The 17,513-nt window shown below is 46.8% G+C and overlaps 1 protein-coding gene across 2 annotated transcripts in view; it reads left to right on the forward strand.

Moving 5' to 3' along the window:
• The window catches only part of ARHGAP10 (Rho GTPase activating protein 10), a 249,936-nt gene extending 233,461 nt beyond the window's left edge, over window positions 1-16,475 (forward strand). Inside the window, exons 21-23 of one of the 2 annotated variants that reach the window (XM_016206885.2) lie at window positions 12,179-12,331; window positions 13,388-13,479; window positions 15,750-16,475. In XM_016206885.2, the coding sequence (XP_016062371.2) occupies window positions 12,179-12,331; window positions 13,388-13,479; window positions 15,750-15,838 (334 nt within the window). In that variant the 3' untranslated portion in view covers window positions 15,839-16,475. Of the gene's footprint in view, window positions 1-9,601; window positions 9,732-12,178; window positions 12,332-13,387; window positions 13,480-15,749 lie in introns of those variants that run through there. The other variant, XM_087816505.1, reaches the window with a different exon arrangement.
• Window positions 16,476-17,513: the final 1,038 nt, after the last annotated feature.

Raw genomic sequence — 17,513 nt, forward strand, 5'->3', positions numbered from 1 at the left:
TTTCCACCTTCAGGAAGCTTTCTCTAGTCCTCTAGTCTAAGGAAGATTCTAAATACTACCTTTGTCTGTCTATACCCAGTACTTGACACTAGGAAAATATTACCTCTGGTATTAGTTAACATTTACCTTTATTTGATAGTGTTATTTGATAGTTATGTGTATGTGTGCATGTGTATCTATATATCTATATCAAATCTCATTCTGCCCACCTGCCTGTTTATCTATCTTAGTCCATTCAGGATGCTATAACAAAAATACTTTGAGTGGGTGAGTTATAAACAACAGGAATTTATTTCCCATAGCTGTGGCAGGTGTATTGCCAGGTTCTGGTGAGAGCCCTCTTCCAGTTTGCAGACTGCTAGCTTTTCAACTCTTATAAGGACACTAACCCCATTCATGAGATTTGTACTCTCATGACCTCATCTAATCTTAATCACCTCCCAAAGGCCCGCCCTCCTCATACCATTACATAGTAGGGGGTAGGGTTTCAACCTAGACACTTTGGGGGGACACAAATATTAAGTCCATAACACTGGCTAATCTTTCCCTCATGCCAAGATAGATTATGAAATTCTTAATGGCAGAAACTGGGTCTTATACTCTGAACATGTTAGTGATATTGACATCATTATTAATAAACATTTTATATCCCATCTTAATTATTATGTATTTATTAAAAAGCACTTTTCTTTTGGAAAGCTCATTTCTTTCCGTATATCACTGAGTGTGTCCTAGGCAACTATGTTTGGCTTTTGATCCATATTTCTTCTTTCTAAACATTAAAAACTCCTCCTCCAGGAATTACCCAGAATGAATCTCACTATTTTCTTTTTATAGCATTTTTCATTGTTTCCTTAGCTTTTGTAAATTTAGTTTTCATTGAGTGTATAGTGTGTTTTTTTTTTTAATCCATTATCTCTGCATACCAGCTGCACAGTGTAAAATATAGCTAGATCTGAGTAAATGCTGATTAAGATCCCTTTTAATAAAAACCAACATCACTGTGGGGTCATTAAAACTCTAGTCAGGTCTTTAAAAAGGAGGCAGTGCCTAGACTGCCTGGTTTCAGTCCAGGGCTGTGACTCTCTGTTCCAAAACTTGCACTCCTGAAAAGTGGAGTCCAAATGTATGTCATCACACCTAGGACCCCAGTAGCTCTGTTGCACAGAAACGCTGTGACCCCAGCCACCAGAAAGCAAATTTGCAGAGGAAAACCTACAGCCACTGGGAAGCTGATATATAGGCAGTGTGTAAATACAGCTGTGGCCTCTGACAGGTAGAAAACAATGCAGCAGAATTGGATTTCTTGGTTTTCTGCTGATGTTTATGACTTGTGGGTATTATTCATTGCAGTCAATCAATCTGGAGCTATTACTTACCTGTACACAGTGAGGTGAGAGGTGACTTCATTGCCAGTGAAGAATCGCTGGCTCAGTCTCCTTGGAGGACATTACATCATAGGTCAGGGTATTTCAAATGTACCAAAGTCATTTTTCCCCAGTAAAGTAGTTTCCTCTAAACAGGTTTTCTTCCATTGTAAGTGAAGGAGCAGGTCCTTGACAAGTAATCCTTTTAAGTCCCCTGCCACAGAAGAAAATCTCTTTTAAGAAACATCAGGCATTGCTGTGGGCTTCCTCTACAGATTTCAAAGGGAAAGGAAGACCTCCTTTCCTGCAGGCACTTCCCCATGGTCAAGACGGCGGCATCTTGGAAAACTCTGTCGCTGGGAATGTTGGGACCCTGGGTGCGTGGCAGGCCAGGAGGGCAGCAGATCCTTCTCTCTCACCAGATGGCAGGCTTGGCTTGGTGTATCTTGAATGTTCCAGGTATTCCTGGTGCATCTATCCCAGGTGGTGCCCTGCTATGTGGCAGAGATTTCTGCTCACCCAGACTTGACTTTAGTTGCTTAAAATCCCGTTCCCCTGACAGCCCGTGCATGTGATCCTTAGACTGCGTGTGCCCTCACTGGTAACCCTATTTTTTCTTGTCCATGACATAAGTAACTTGTTGCGTTTACATTGGGCAAACAGAGCTTTCCCATAGACAGTGGCCTGGCATTTTAAATCACTTGAGTGTAGCTTCCACGATTGCTTTTTAGGAAGTTGATGAATTTTGCTGGGAAATATCAAAGTACCCCTTAAATTTATTTGTGGCTTAGTATACCACAAGCCAAGAATGCCTTGTCTAAAGCTCAGAAGAATATTTAAGTTCATCTTAAATATTTTTTAACAGGTATCTGTGAAATTTGGCTCATATGTAGAAATGATAAGGTAGCAGTCCCAGGCAAACGTGTTCACCTCCTTTTTCAAAAGCTTCTCTCCCTGTCCCCCCTCCTCCTCTACTTCAGGGGGGATGTCTCAGCCCATCCCTCCATCACCTTACTGCTGCCAGCCCTTGTTGGGCCAGGGGCAATCAGTTCACCCTATAAGTCAGTGGCTTATTTTTTTTTACCTCTTTCATTATGATTATGGTTTGAAGAGAAAATAGGGAATTTATATTTTAAAATTTCTTTTTTCCCCCTCACATCTGTTTCATTACTAACTCGATTAAAATGAACACATGTTGCTTTTGTAACAAGGGGAGGAAAGCTATGCAGATTTAAAAAAGAGATCAGAAGAGGGTGAACCCGAAGGATTGCGTTGCCCATCCTAGGAATTTCCAGCATCTTGCTTGGCCAGTAAGGAGATCATATCCTAGTAAGGTCAGCACCTTTGCTCTCCTCGCCTGCAGATTGGCGCTGGTTCTGGAAGGTGGTGGGCACACTCACCGAGGCCTCTAGGAGAGCTAGTGCCTTCGTTCGGAAGGCCGTACTCTTGGGTGCTGGGTACTGTGAAGAATGATGTGGAAGCAGCTCCCTCTCCTGTACCCAAGTGAGCAGCAAGATCCCTGCGTGGGTTCAGAAAGCTTGAGGCTAAGACAGCCCAGGCGTTAGGGAGAACAGGGCCAAACGCGCAGGAGAGGCGTATCACCTTGCTGTGATCCTCAGGTAGCCTTGTAAATTCTGCTCAGAGGTTAGCCCTTTCCCGGACTCCCTGTTTGTGTTTCTTAGGATCAAAGACCAGGGAGCTTTAATTGTTGCGGGCCACTAGATTTTGTGTTAGCTGCTTTATAAATGATACTTCATTTTAATTCTCACATCAGCCCTGTGGTATAGATATACCTTTATTTTTAAAGAGCGGGAAACCCAGGTACAAAGAGGCTAGGAAAGTTGCCTCAAGGCACAGGACTTGTAAGGGACAGAGGTGGAGTTTGATGTCTCTGTCCCAGTGATCATGATTCCCTTAGACTTGTTTTACTGTAGGGATTAAAATTGGTTGCATATGGGAACATTGCTCAAATCATAGGTTCCCCTCAATTTTGAGACCCAGTGAGATAACTGTGGTTGTCAGCTGGTCTTTGCCCTCGTTTGGAAGAGGGCACACTGACCCTACATTGTCATGTGGCTGTGGTTTATAATTACCGCTGGGGAATAAACACTTGAATCTGGCTGCTGTACATTCGTCATCCAACACCTTTGGCTGAGATTTAGGGATGAAGGAGTCTTCCCCTGAAACAGAGCTGGGAGACTTGGAAATTTGATATTTGGCAAGAGCAGCCAGCATCATAATCTTCTATGAGTAACCTGATACCCAGTTGTCTCTCTCTAGCTTCAGGAAGCTCTTGAAGCTAATCACAGGGCCCACATACTTGGCCATGGACTGCAAATGTCTGTTCACATTCATTTCTTTGGGGCATGACTTTTGTCTTATGTATTTCTTTGAATCTTCTCTCCAACTGTGTATAGAAATCATGCCATACTGACTGCCTTGCATGCTCACATCTTTTTATTTTAATCCCCACACAAGGACATGCTTAGAGAGAGGAAGGGCAGGGCTGTGGGGGGGAGGGAAGATATCAACGTGAGAAAGAAACGTTGATTGGTTGCCTTCATATGAACCCAACTGGGGACCGAACCTGCATCCTGTGCCCTGACCGGGAATAGAACTGGCAGCCTTTCCGTGCACAGGACAACGCTCAGCCAACTGAGCCAGTCTGGCCGGGCATGCTCACATCTTTCTATGCACGTCCCTTGTGTCTTGCTAGGGTATTTTTGGTATTTTTATTGTGTGCCTGGCACTTACATGTGGCCTAATTCACGTCTTCCTTTGCTGTGCTATAACTATAGGGTCTGAAATTGGGAGATTTGATTTTCAAGCCAGATGTTCATTAAAGCCCCATAATGAAAAGTCGATTTTCCAAAATAAAGAGACAAGTCTGAATTTTATAGTAGCTTTTCTTCTGCTTAAGACTAAAAAATTACCTTCTCATTAGTCTTGTTTTGATTTTCTTTTTAGTTTCATTGGCTTTGTTGTAATTTGTCAGTTTCTGTGCAGGGATTGGCTGCGTCCTTCCCAGTGTTGAAATGCAGGCAGGGCCTTGGGAGCTCTCTCCAGTTGGAAGACAGTCCAGACTGGAAAAGCACTCATTTTAGAGTCAGGCCTGGTTTGCAGCCTTGTTCTGCCTCTTAAAGCCTTAGGGGCCTTCTATAAATTATTTAAGCTAACCAAGGTTTAGCAAGATTATCTGTAAAAGGGGAATAGCAATATCCGCCCCTCTGGGTTGTTGTGAGGTTTCAAGGAACCACATGTAATAAGACCCAGCTCCCCTGGGAGCTCTGCGCAGCCACCTGCTTGGAATTTCCTAACTTGATATTCTTAGTTTAACTTAACCCGACTTCCTGTTTCGTCCGTTATATAATCTCCCCACTAATAGCTCAGGGAAGTAACCTCTCTAGTCCTGCAGAAGCTTTGGATGTTGACCTGAAGTTGTGTTGCTTCCAGAAGTTGCTGTAGGTGTTCCAGGAGGACTCAGCCTGGGCTCCTCACCTGGCTTTTCTGTATCAGTCTACTTTGTAGAAGCCTCTGAGAATAGGCTTTGGATAGTGCATGACCGAGGCCTGGGGTGCCCCTGGGGATCCTGCCAACTCTGCCTATTCTGAGCAGTATGAGTGGCTCACCTGTCACAGCAGGTAACCCATCAAACACTTTGGTAAGAAACGGGAGCATTTTTCTTAGCGGAGTGATGATGTACCCCTTCCAACCTGTAGCCCCTGTTTTTTATGTTCAGCCCTCACGTTGGGTGGCAGCTCTTTTCCACATGAGAACTGAGCTGGTAGAAACATTGCAGTCATTTACCCTGCAGGACCACAACCCAGAGACCTCTAAAGCCCCGTCATTTTCTGAAATGAAGCCACAGTTCCCTCTCGGTTCAGCCCTCTACCTGATTCCACAGTGATCGCCTGGAAGGAAGACAGATGGAATTCAGGGGATGCTCTGAGTGAAGGATGGATTGGTCAGGTGTGAGTCTAAGGCAGTTCTCTTATAGCAAAACCCCAAAAAGTGCTCACCCTAGGAGTGGCCTTTGTAAATTACAAGCTGGCTGGATGGTGGTGTCCTCTCTTGTGGAGGAGGGAAATCACCTGGGAGCCTGAACATCCTGCAGGGTGAGGTCTGAGTGAGTGTTCGGGGTGGCCGTGTCCCCCTTCCAAAGGGTCTGTTTTCTCTGTGTTCAGCGTATTCCCTGTGGTGCCCTTCCCTCCCTGCCCACCCACCTCCTGTAAGAGAGATTTTTTCGTAAGGGTTAACAGGTGGTTTCTTTCCCGTGCCAGCGTGGTTGTCGGCTGTCCCCCTCCTGCAGGGGCCGTGAGGGTGTGCGCTGGGTGCAGGGAAGCCCTGGGGTGCAGGCTGGCTCTGGGCGCACAGGAGCCTGTGCCACAAAGCCCGTTGGGGATGCAGGAGGAGGAACGGGCCTCTAGAGCCCAGGGGCGTCGTCCCCACCTCCCCACACTCTCCACCACCAGCAGTTCGCGCCTGGCCCATCTAACGCAGGGGTTAGCAAACGGGGGGCCCAGTGCCACCTGTTTTATAAATGAAGTGCTTTGGAACACAGTCACCAGTTACTTGTGTTTTGTCTATGGCTGTTTTTTAGATGCAACGATGGCAGAGCTGAGTATTTGTGAGACCTACTGTGTGGCCTGCAGACCCTAAAGTATTTCCTGCCTGGCCCTTTACCTCCACCTGATATAGAAACAAAACTAATCTAGTTGGGAGAGCCCATGTTTCTTAGAAGTCAGTTTCAGGAACCATGGTTGCCATTTTACAGATGGGCATTGCAGGTGATTTTTAAAAGTAACCCTCAGGAATTTAGCAACTTAAAAAAACAAGAGAGTGTTGATGGAAGACTTGACTTGAGGTAGTCAACACACAGTTAAAAAAAAATAAAGGTGACATCCACTTAATATCTGTAGTTTTTCTCTTGGACATAGATTACTTGCTGTTTTTGATAAAGAATGATTTGAAGTCACTTTCACCTCTCAGGTTCAGTCTTCTCACATGTACTCTGGAAGAGTAGCGTGGCTGGGATCAAGTGAGTTACTGTGTGGGAGTTGTGCCTAGCACAGTGCTGGGCTGTGCAGCTGTGCCCAGCAGGAGCCTGGGTGCAGAGCGGCGATGGTGATATTGGTGATGGCAGACACCACCTCCTCTAGGAAGCCTTCCCAGATGCCCATATGAGTTAGATGCTTCTTCCTCTGTTCTCCTGAGGGCTACTGGGCAGCTCTCTACACGTCACACGTCACATTTCATTATGATGATCAGTTGTCATTCTCCACGTACTGACTGGGTGCTCATGGAGAACAGATGTCATAGTCCCCTGGGTGTCCCCAGGGCCCGGCATGGGGCCTCAGAGGTAGTTCTCAGACCATGAAAGATGAACAAACAAGGCCTCTTTGGGACGCTCCTGTGGGCAGTAAGGCCTCCTTGCCCAGGACCATGGATTATGGTGACTCTCTTATCATGGTTTTTTGCTTCTCTGCACTGCTGTCCCCTCAGCTGGCTCATTAGGAACCAGCAATGTGCTGGCTGTGGAAGTCTCCCTCTCCGGCACTTACAGAATAACTGTGGCCCTTATTGGAACAGAGATTTCCCATAATATACAGATCGACAATATTTCCTTCTGTCTTTATTAACATTTTCAAACACTTTTGCCCAGGACAGCTGTTCTAGACTTATGCTGTGCGTTTCTCAGGCTGGAATGAAAGATCATTTCACTAATATGTTAGCTTCTGTTCGGAGACTTTGCAAATGAGGTTTTAAACTCTCTCATTCCAGCGCAAACTTCTGATTTGAATCTGACATTATAACTGCCATCAGATATCTTGCTCTTTGGGGGATTTAATCACTTCATATAAGCAGTCATTTCTTGACTTGTATTCTCCCTCTTCTGCCACCTTTGAATTTTAAATCACACTCGGCGCTCCAAGAGCCTGGAATCCGGGGGTGGTTTTGCTAGTGCTGCCCAGAGCCTGACCTGGCTGTGCTATGCAAGAAATGTTTGTTAGATGCAGGAGCTCACTGGTGACTGCAGCTGTTGTCGAATTTTAAAAGTTAAGAACCGTAACCCCCCTTCCCCCATTTCTGAAATGTTTGTGCTTTTTCCCTGCCAAAAAGTTATTAATATGCATGGGGTGTAGAGTCTGGCATTGGAGATGATTGGGTCAGTTTGAATCAGAAGCAGCATATAGTGCTGATTTGTTTCGTTTTAGAAAAATAAACTCTGCAAAGTGTACACATGCTCAGCTACTGTCCAGATTTCATGTGTTTGAGGCCCACCCCAAAACCTGTAGGGTCTTTCCCTGAAATGTAGACCTGTTTTTCCAAAGCAAGAGTGTAGATGCTTTTTATAGAAGAGAATTCTCTCCTCACTTTCACAAATGAATATTCGGTTCCCTGTTGATCTTCCACCCCCCCAAGTACAAACACAGGAGACTTATCTGTTGCCTTAGGAATAGCCAGGTAGACTTTCAGTGTAAGTATTTTTAAAGCTGAGTCGTGGTATGAGTCCTTTACGTGTTTTTAGTGAAACCCTCTTGCCTGTTTGGCCCTGTCTTTAAGGGGAAACATTTCTCCTTAAAGGAAGTGGTGATGTGGCTTCCCTGCACTGGAGTGGAAAGGCGTTCTTGTTTAGGAGAAGATTCTGTTTAGTGTGTGAAATCAGGAAGGTAGCACACAAACAGATATTACTATTTCCCTTGAATTTATTTTTGTTTTGGTGAATGTGGTTTCTGAGCTTTTCAGGAAGAGTTGACTTCTGTCTCCATTTTCACAAACCACAGCTTGTCTTTCAGGAAATATGTAGCACTTAGACACTTTTTTGTAATTGGTCAGCAGCTCATCATTAAATAAAATTGGTGGTTTGTGATCACGCCAATCTTACTCATCAAAAACCCTTAGTTAAAGTGGCAGCAGGAAGAAGGAAGTAGATTTTTAAAAAATGTTTAAATTTGGAACGTGGTGGGAGAGGGCACTCAAGATACATTATAATGTTCTAGCAGGTAAGTAGCTTCTCAAGCTTATGTCACCCATTGTTTTTTATCTTTAACCCAAAGACTTTCTTAGCCAGGATTCTCTTCTGAATCACAGAAAACAAAAATTGAGTATTTTCTCAGTTCTCCCAAGGGTGCTAATGTCAAGAACTGTGAAGTCTGAAATGTTGCTTTGCGTGCAGGCTACCATATTTGCCTGTGGTGGTTTCATGGATGCCTGCAGAGGACATGGGACTCCTGGTCAGAGCCAAAGGACGCCACCAATCACAGCAGTAGCTAGCCAGAGCATTACTTCCAGTCCCAATTCCCCTAGGCTGGTGCCCTTGGGCCAACTAACACCTCCATGTGGAGTGTGACAGGAGAGGAACCCAGAGTTTAGGAAACCCAGATCTTTTATGATGGACAGTAAACTTGCCCTTTGCTTCAGGGAAGTCACAATCTCAGTCTTCCCAGGCTGTTTGCTCTACAAACATCCTTGAAAAGATAATCCCTAACAAAGGCAGCCAGTGCCTCTGTTTGTAATCTATGCAGAAACACAAGAGACCCATGGAGAATTGTCTCCCAACCTGTAGGTGGCTAGAACCATTCTAGATGTATAGGAGAGATGTTCATGCTAATTTGCCCTGTCTTTAAGGGGAAACATTTCTCCTTAAAGGAAGTGGTGATGTGGCTTCCCTGCACTGGAGTGGAAAGGCGTTCTTGTTTAGGAGAAGATTCTGTTTAGTGTGTGAAATCAGGAAGGTAGCACACAAACAGATATTACTATTTCCCTTGAATTTATTTTTGTTTTAAATCAAAGAAGAGAAAGTAAGATTATTTCAGAACTCTCTTGTAAAAGTAATATTTTCCTCTGCTGCTTTTTGAGAAAATATAAGTATTGTATTTTAAAGAATTTGTTAAATTTTTTTTATGCTTATTACCACACACACACGCACCCTACCCAAATTCTCGAAGGTAGGTGATGGTTTATATAAAGAAGCTCATGTTTATAATTGCTTGGCTTCAAAAAAATGTGGATAATTTGCTTTTGGGAGACACCTATGAAATATACAGTCGTCCGACCTTTACTGGCTTAGGGCGAGAATTCATTTTTCCGTCTTGAGTGTATCTATTTAATCAGTTCTTGCTCATCCCACTCCTTCCCAGTGGGAAAGCCTGTGAAAAGCTGCTTGTATGCAACCAGGGCCTCTGTTCTGTTTCCCAAACTTTGTTTTGCTCCGTTGGTCTCCTCTTTCATAGGACTTCCCGTTCTCCATGTGACTTCGTGTGCCTCGTCTCCAGGTTTGTGTCTTGCTCCCTCCTGTGAATGTCCCAGCTTGCAGTGCTCGTGCCTCTGTGGGATTCTGAAACCCAGAGAAGTCCTAGCGGAGGCTTCTGAGATACCGTGGGGAAAACACGAACTTAAATATAGGAATTTAAGTCTAAGTGGGAAGCATAACACATCTATATGTTGAACCACAAGAAAAAGGTTGCAGAAAAGAAATAAACAAAAAAGGCAAGGCTAGGGTTGAGATCTTGACCCTGGAGAAGGATTGCTGTTTCTGAGTTCTGCTCTGGGACAGGATGGAGAAAGCCCAGCTAAGGGACAGGCCCTTACCTTCTGCATCTGCCTTCCAACAGTTCTTTTACTTTCCCAAAGTAGTATTTTCCCTTTATTAAAAAAACCCCAAAACCAAAAAAGCACAACACACCCAAAACCACTTTTTTTTAAAGTGAGAGATGAAGATTAAGTAGATAATAACTATAAAATTTATGATCTGTATTTTTAAAGAGCCTTATAAATATAGGCACATTGTTACTTTATCCTGTAGCTGTCCTCCCTCTGAGCGGGTGGATGGCCATAATTTAATTGCTTGACTGTTTATGACCAGAAAGAGTTGACGGGGGGGTGGTAAAATATCTCCCCTTCCACCGTCACCACTGTCCAAGCACCTTGAGTAATTGCTGGAGACAAAATGGCCATTGTTTGGCTAACGGTGGTCTTAAATTCTCTGTGGAAGCTTCACTCATCCCTTCTTCTCCCTTCCTGATTAGTAAGACACCATTTACGGTTGATTTTCGGGTGTAGAATGGAGTGAGTTTTGCTGCTGGTGACACAGATCACTTTGAGATTTATGGGCTTCTTTGCTGTGTATGAGATAGGTTTTGTGACTTCCAAATGAATGGCTGGATAGGGGGGTTGTAAATAAGTTGTTCAAAGAATAATGTTTTTTAAAAGTGCATCCCCCACCCCCTTTCCTGATCAAAGGATAGGAAACCTTCAGTGTCCTAAATATCTATCAAGCCAGTAGTGTAATATTTCAGGTACCTGATTTATAAAATCCAACTTTAGTTATCACACATCCAAATTGGTTACCGGCATGCTGGTTGAAGACTCCGTGTGCCCAGCACTCTTCCTGGCCATGTGAGGTCTACAGAAAGAGCTAAAGACTTGCTCTTGCCCCGAAGGCAAGAGGAAGACCTGAAACCATCACAGAACAACTCATGTTAACCTGCCCTCCTGTTTGTTGGTGTGACGGGCATCGGGGAAGGTCTGTGACTTAGAGAGGCCAGAGGAGAAGTACTGGGGCAGGCTGGCCTGGAGCTGAGCTGAACGGGACAGATTCGAGCAGGCAGAGGAGTGGGAGAGACTGAGATGAGAAATGTGAGGCAGAGTGCAGATGCATGCAGAATTCAGGGAAGCAGAGCTGCAGGCAGACAGGCAGTCTGCTGGGGCAGGGGACCCCTTAGAGGGCAGGTGGTTTTGGGGGAGGCAGGTTGGGTAAATGGACCTTAGGTGGCCGAGGGTGTCTGGTTGAGCTGGCAGAGTGGGAGGAGTGGGGAGGGGGGGTGAGCCAGTGAGAATGGCATAGTCCCCCTTAGTGATGAGAGCGTAGCTAAAGGAACAGCTCGGGAGCTATTTGAAGTAAAAATGGACAGAGCTGGTATTAGTTCTGCTAGAGAAGGAAGACTCACAGGTAACGCTCGGGAACGTGGAAGCAGAGGAAGCAGCTGCTCATGGAAACTGGCTTTAGCCAAAGAGCTTGAGTTCGAGGTGAGGAGCCCCTGAGTGTTAGTGGACACCGAGCACGCGTGTGCTGGGAGCGTGACGGGGTGCGGCAAGCGGCTCTGCCCCACGCTTTTAAAGGGGGCCTCATAGACCGTAGCCAGGCGCCCAGTTGGAGATCACTGAAGAGCAGTGTAATTCAGGTCAATATGTATTTATTCAACTTTCCCTTCATGTTTAGAGGCCCCTCCAGGAGTCTGTTCACTGACCTTTTCTGTTAATTTTTTTAAAATTTGCAAATACTAGGGAATGTTCAGGTCACCAAAGAATTTTGTTACTTCTTGCTTTCTCCTTTAAACACTAGTCTAGTCCTCTCTACAGGGATCTTAATTCCCAGTGGCATTTTTTTTTTTTCTTTTCTGAGTTCCTACATGTATATCATCAGAAAAATGAGCTTTGAACATTCAAAGGTTGCATGCTGAATTTTTGGAGCTACGGGTCATTATGTCTACTGCAGATTTGGTTGACTTTCCTTATTAACAGAGAGCTCAAAAGTTCAAGCAACTATTTTGGGCACTTGGATTCTGGTGCTCTAATTAGCGAACTGATATGGGGCTAGGTTGGACAAGACTAACCTGGAGAAGTTCAACAAGGCATCACTAGTTTGGGGTGTGGCTCTTGGTGCTCCAGGAGCGTGTGGAGAGGACTCTGGCCTTCTGGTCATCGGGAGATGACAAGGGAGCCGTCATCCCAGCTACTGAGGATTGAGGTATCATGTATTTGGTGTTCTGTGGCCTTTACGCTATTAAATTCTGTTTTTCAACCCTTAGCTCAAGCCAGAGCCGATCATCGATGGTCCAGTGGCTTAACCCGCAGTCTCCGACCACACCAAGCTGCCACCCAGCCGTTACACCCCCTTCACCCAAGTCGTCGCCCTTCTTATTCTGTCCTCCTGCCACCGTAGTGGACAAGCCACCTGACAGGTACGTGGTTGGGATATGATATAGAGCGTGATGGCAGCTCACGGAAGGGGCTCCTTAACCCGAGCAGGCCCTTGTGTTCTTGTCTGGAAGAGGCTGGCTCAGGTTCCTCCGGCCTCCTGGGCAACACTTACAGCCTTGTCTTAGGGCTGAGCCTCGGTTCACAAGCAAGTACGTTCTTAGCAGAAATTTACCTTCTGTGAGACCTGCTTGAGCCTACTCTTTCTGGTGCTGATTGTGCATTTTTGAAGCTACTCATTCATTTTGGAAGAACTTTTTATACATAAATATAAAGCACTTGCTTTGTTTTAAAGGAAGGTAAACTGGACACTGGAAACAGCAATGAACACAAGCCCCTTTCCAGAGGGTGTGGAAACCTACTGTCCCTCTAAACCAGGGAACCTTTTTTCTGTCAAGGGCCACTTGGATATTTAAAACATCATTTACGGGCCATGCAAAATTATTAACTTAAAAATTATCCTGCTATATTTGGTCAAACATTTAAGTAACTCACCCCTAATGTGATGGCTGGAAGTGCTTCTCTTTGGGGAGGCCTTGGCAGGGCCAGACCAAACGATTTCGCAGGCCATATTCCGCCCGTGGGCCGGACGTTCCCACCCCTGCAACAGATCAGGGTCCGCAGAGCTCGCTGAAGCCTCTTGGCACGTGCGTGCCTGTGCCTTTCACTGCCATGCCTTGTGTCTCAGACGCTGGTGCTTTTCCTGATGGATGAACTGAAGTGCTTAGGAAGTCAGCATGCCCTGAGGTTCTGATGACACTGAGCCATCGGAAAGGGCGTCCCGCCAGCAGAGAGGAGAATGCGTGGAGAGGGTCAGTGGAAGCTGCTCAGAGAGGCTCCCTAAAGAAAGAGCTGAATTTGGGACCCATCATTGACTTGAAAATCAAGTGCTGTACTTTCGCCTGATGTTCACGTCCCTGATTTCTTTGGTGGTGTCCTACCAGTGACACAGAAATGGGAGATGGGAGGTGGCAGAAAGGTGAGGTTTCTCTCCCAGTTTCTCCACATGTTGATTCGTGTCTGTCCCGTTCCCTTCTCAGCGCCACCAGTCGGAAGGCTCGAGCGGTGTATCCGTGTGAAGCAGAACACAGCTCCGAATTATCTTTCGAAATAGGAGCGATTTTCGAGGATGGTAAGTGGGAGCTTTGTGGTAGGATGTATCCTGTGTATAACCGGAATGTCTGCAGCCTAGACCGGGCAGTCCCTGGCTGGGGCGTGGTCAGGAGCACGTCTCTCCCTTGATGCTTTGGACAAGAGAGAGCTGGCCCATTGGCTCCCAGGAACTGGATGCCAGCGGCTGTGTCTGGGTGCCTGGCACCCGCCTCTGCCTTAACCTTGGTTAACTCTCCAACCTTTTTAACTCTCGTGGGTCTTCACTGACGACACCTTTCTCCTGCTGTAGAGAAGCCAGTGCCACTGGGGTTAAGACATTTCTGATTTGCAGCCTTTGTTTTCCTCTCCCAGAGCCCCCCACCAAGCCCCCCAAATGCCTCAGGTTTGCCCAGTCTGAGTTACCAAAAGAGTACTATTGTAGAAAAATTCTGGTTCATAATTCCTTTACTATTTCTGATTTTTGTGAATTTGAGTAATGTCTGAATCTTTAAATGTGGGTATTGACTTCGCACATTGAAACAAGGGTGCAGATTTTATTTGTGTTTAATAGTCAGACACAGTCACTTAGGAACTATTCCCGGCTTAATATTTCACAGATTTCCCCCTATGGTTGGGTGTATTTCTTTTTCCCTCCTTTTGATTGATTTCTTCTCCAGCCTGGCTCATGATGAAATTCATTGGTTGCTGTGGAAACAGTGATGTTGTGTGTGGGTGGAGCTGCCCAAAAGAGTTCCGGGGAAACAGAACCTTAGGCCCTTGAGCTGGAATGTTCGATTAGCCAGAATGTGTGGAATGCATGGAATAGATCAACACCGTGCATAGCGGTACATTGTCAGTAATGTGGCATTTGCTGGGGATTGTAGTTTTAGAAAGCAAGTTGTCTCTTTTAGAAGAGATTACTGTATATATGTGATGGGTTTTTTTGAGAGCCAGGGACTCCTGATAGTGTCAGAAAACAAACGACGACAACAAAATTCCACATATGATAGAATTACACTTTGTGGAGAAGTTTTATTCTTGGAGTGGAAGCAAGATCATTCCTCTACCACTATCACGTATATCCATAACAGCCGCTCTGCTCCAGGCCTGTCTCATGTTGGCACACCACGTGGCAGAAGGGAAAGCTGAGTTGGTATCATTGAAACCCACCCACTTGAGAAAGGATGGTGGATTTTTGCTTTGTGTGATTAGACTTGTTTGGGAGCCTCGGAAATCTCTTACACCATACTGTTTGTGAGATATTTACCCTGGTAGAGCGTGTATCTATTAGGATGCCTTTTGCTGCAGTAACAGAAACTGACACAGTGGGTAAATGAATCATGAAGATGGATGAGCACACGCAGCAATAAGCCTGGATGTCGGGAGCTCTAGGGTTGGTTAATTCAGTTCTCCAAGACCACGGTGTCTCCACCTCTGCTGAAGCATTCTCAGGTCAGGGATGGTGCATCCGAAGATAGCGGCACAGTTCCAGGCACCGTGGCCACACTCCACCCCAGCAGAGGGGAGACTTTCCTTGTGTGCCTTTTTTTAAGAATGAAAAATTTTTTCCAGAACTTCTTTCCTAGTTTACCTGCCCTTCTGTCTTAATAGCCAGAATGGGGTCATATACTCACCTTGAACCTGTTACTGGCGAGGTCATAGACCATTCAGAACCACACTGGGCACAGGGACATTTCCTTCAGGCCCACAGACATGGGCATGAAGGGCAGGCCCTCTGTCAAATCCAGTTCTGCCTGCAAGTAAAGGGATGACCTACATCTGACACGGGAGACTGAAGTTCTCCACCTCTGAAGTCAGATGACTTGCAGGAGTCCTAAAAAATGTGTGTGCGACTGTGTCTATGTGTGTGTACACACACCACACACACACAGATACCAGTATCAATGTGTTTTGGGAAGAGGACAGGTTGACAGCAGGTAGCGATGGTTGTCAACTCTGGAGTTACCTGGTCTGAGATCAGATCTTGGCTCTCCACTCTCTGCATGACTCTGGACTAGGTCCGCAGGTTCTCTGTGCATCGCGGTTTCATCCAAGTCTTCAAGGATGTCCACAGACTGAGGTTGTGTCAAGACAGCGTTTTGGGCCATGGAAGGTGGGGCTTTGAATGCAGCACAGGGACACCTTGGGTGGAGGATGCTGCTGACCTTGGGGTGCCCTTGGAGCTGCCCTTGGAGCGCTCTTCCTGTTCTCTGTTGGCTGAGCCTTTAAGATACACAGCAGTGCAGTGAATTCACAGGGAGCAAGTGCTTGGGGGCATTTTGATAAAAAGTGATTTCTCTTCCCTTTCAGTACAAACCTCGAGGGAGCCTGGCTGGCTAGAAGGGACTCTGAATGGCAAGAGGGGGCTGATTCCACAGAATTACGTCAAGCTGCTCTAGCGCCTGGCCTGGGAGGGCCCCACGCGGACCCTGGCACCCAAGGCCCTGCCCGGGGGCAGCGAACCCACAGCCACCCGGACACACGGCAGTTACAGATCACGGATTGACACTTCAGGGCTGGGGAGAGGGGTGATACTCCTAGAGGTCGGGGGAGGGGACACACCACACAAACCTGTGCAGATCTGTGGAGCAGAGAAGAATGTCAGGACCGACTTTTCATTTGTCAAGACTCGGGACACGTGATGGCTAATTTTCCTGTCCAGAGGGCAGGGGAGGCCTCCTACCAGCCCGACCTCCCCCACTGGCCACCACACCACCAGACACCTTCCACACCTGCTGCTGAGATTTTAAAGGGAACCGTACTCGTAGTGGTGTTTGCAGGAGGCCTCGTGGCCCTGGTTGACGTGCTGTGAAGGCTGCTGCCGGTGTTCGGGGCAGTGACTTGGTCTTAACGCAGAGGGCAGCCCAGAGCACTCCTTCCTAGACGGCCGCCTCGGACCCCACACTCACGCCACTGAGAACACCAGCATATTTATAACAGGCTTCTCCTTGGTGTTTCTCACCTGTGTGCTCTTTCCCAAACACCATCTTTTTGCCCCAAGGTCTCTGTAAATGAAATAAAATGTAATTTACTGTTTGATGTGTGTCATAATGTGGGGAGGATGCTGGAGTTTATTCCCTCTGTAATGTTTTGTGATTTGCCAGCCTATGGATGGAGATTCATTTCCTGCTGACGCTGGCACACACTCACAGGAAGACTTGATTGAGGAGCCCTGCTTATCTGCAGCAGGGTGTGTTCCTGGGGCAGCGGCCCTCTGATGTGTGAAGTCCTAGAGGGCTTCCTGGCAGCCTCCTTTCCCCCTTGGCCGGGCTGGGGCACTGCCCCAGCGGTTTGTGTGTGAGCTGCAGCAGTGCAGTGGGGGCCAGCCCTCCTGACTCTCTGGACTGTACAGCTCTGTCCCTCCCCATCCCCTTGCTTTCTAGGCCTGAGCACTAATCTCTCCCTTTGGATTAAGCTGGGCTTCAAGGTGGCAGGTCAGACATTCAGGCCGTCCTGGCGGAGCCCCGGCCGTGACCCCACTGTGGGCGAGCCCCGCCCTGACACTCCCTGTTCCTCTTAGCCTCCCACTCCCAGGCACAGGCTAAATCAGCGTCTCAGGGCAACGTCTCCTTTTCCCGGGGGCCTCAGGATCCTGAACCCGCCTGCTCCAGGGCCTGCCCTGGGGCTTGGTGTGTTTCTCTTCCCCACAGGAGGAGCCTGGCCAACCTTTCTCCAACGAATGTCACAGGAAGAACGTGTCGGTCACCTCTTTGCCCAGATGATTTGATTCAAGAGCTTGCTGGTCATCAGATTTGAAGTTGCCTCACCTGGACCATGTAGGGTATCAGGTTTGGGGTCAGGTGTGTGTGGGGGAATGGGCCTGTTGAAACGTGTCCATGTTATTTATACATAAAAATAAGGACAATCTTAGTGTAGCGTAATTTAAAATATGGAACTCTGGGTCCGATGGAGAGTATTGGGACTGCTGAGGAGCCCAGGACCACAAGACAGCAGCCAGGCCTGTGCAGTGGGCAGCTTGGCCAGGGCACGTGGGTGGCATAACTCCTAGTGTCCTGTTTGGTGAGCTGTAATTTGCTGCCCATGCCTGCTGCTTACGGATGTAGAAGGGACACT

Source organism: Miniopterus natalensis, chromosome 4, assembly GCF_054644295.1.
Source record: "Miniopterus natalensis isolate mMinNat1 chromosome 4, mMinNat1.hap1, whole genome shotgun sequence".
Lineage (NCBI taxonomy): Eukaryota > Metazoa > Chordata > Mammalia > Chiroptera > Miniopteridae > Miniopterus > Miniopterus natalensis.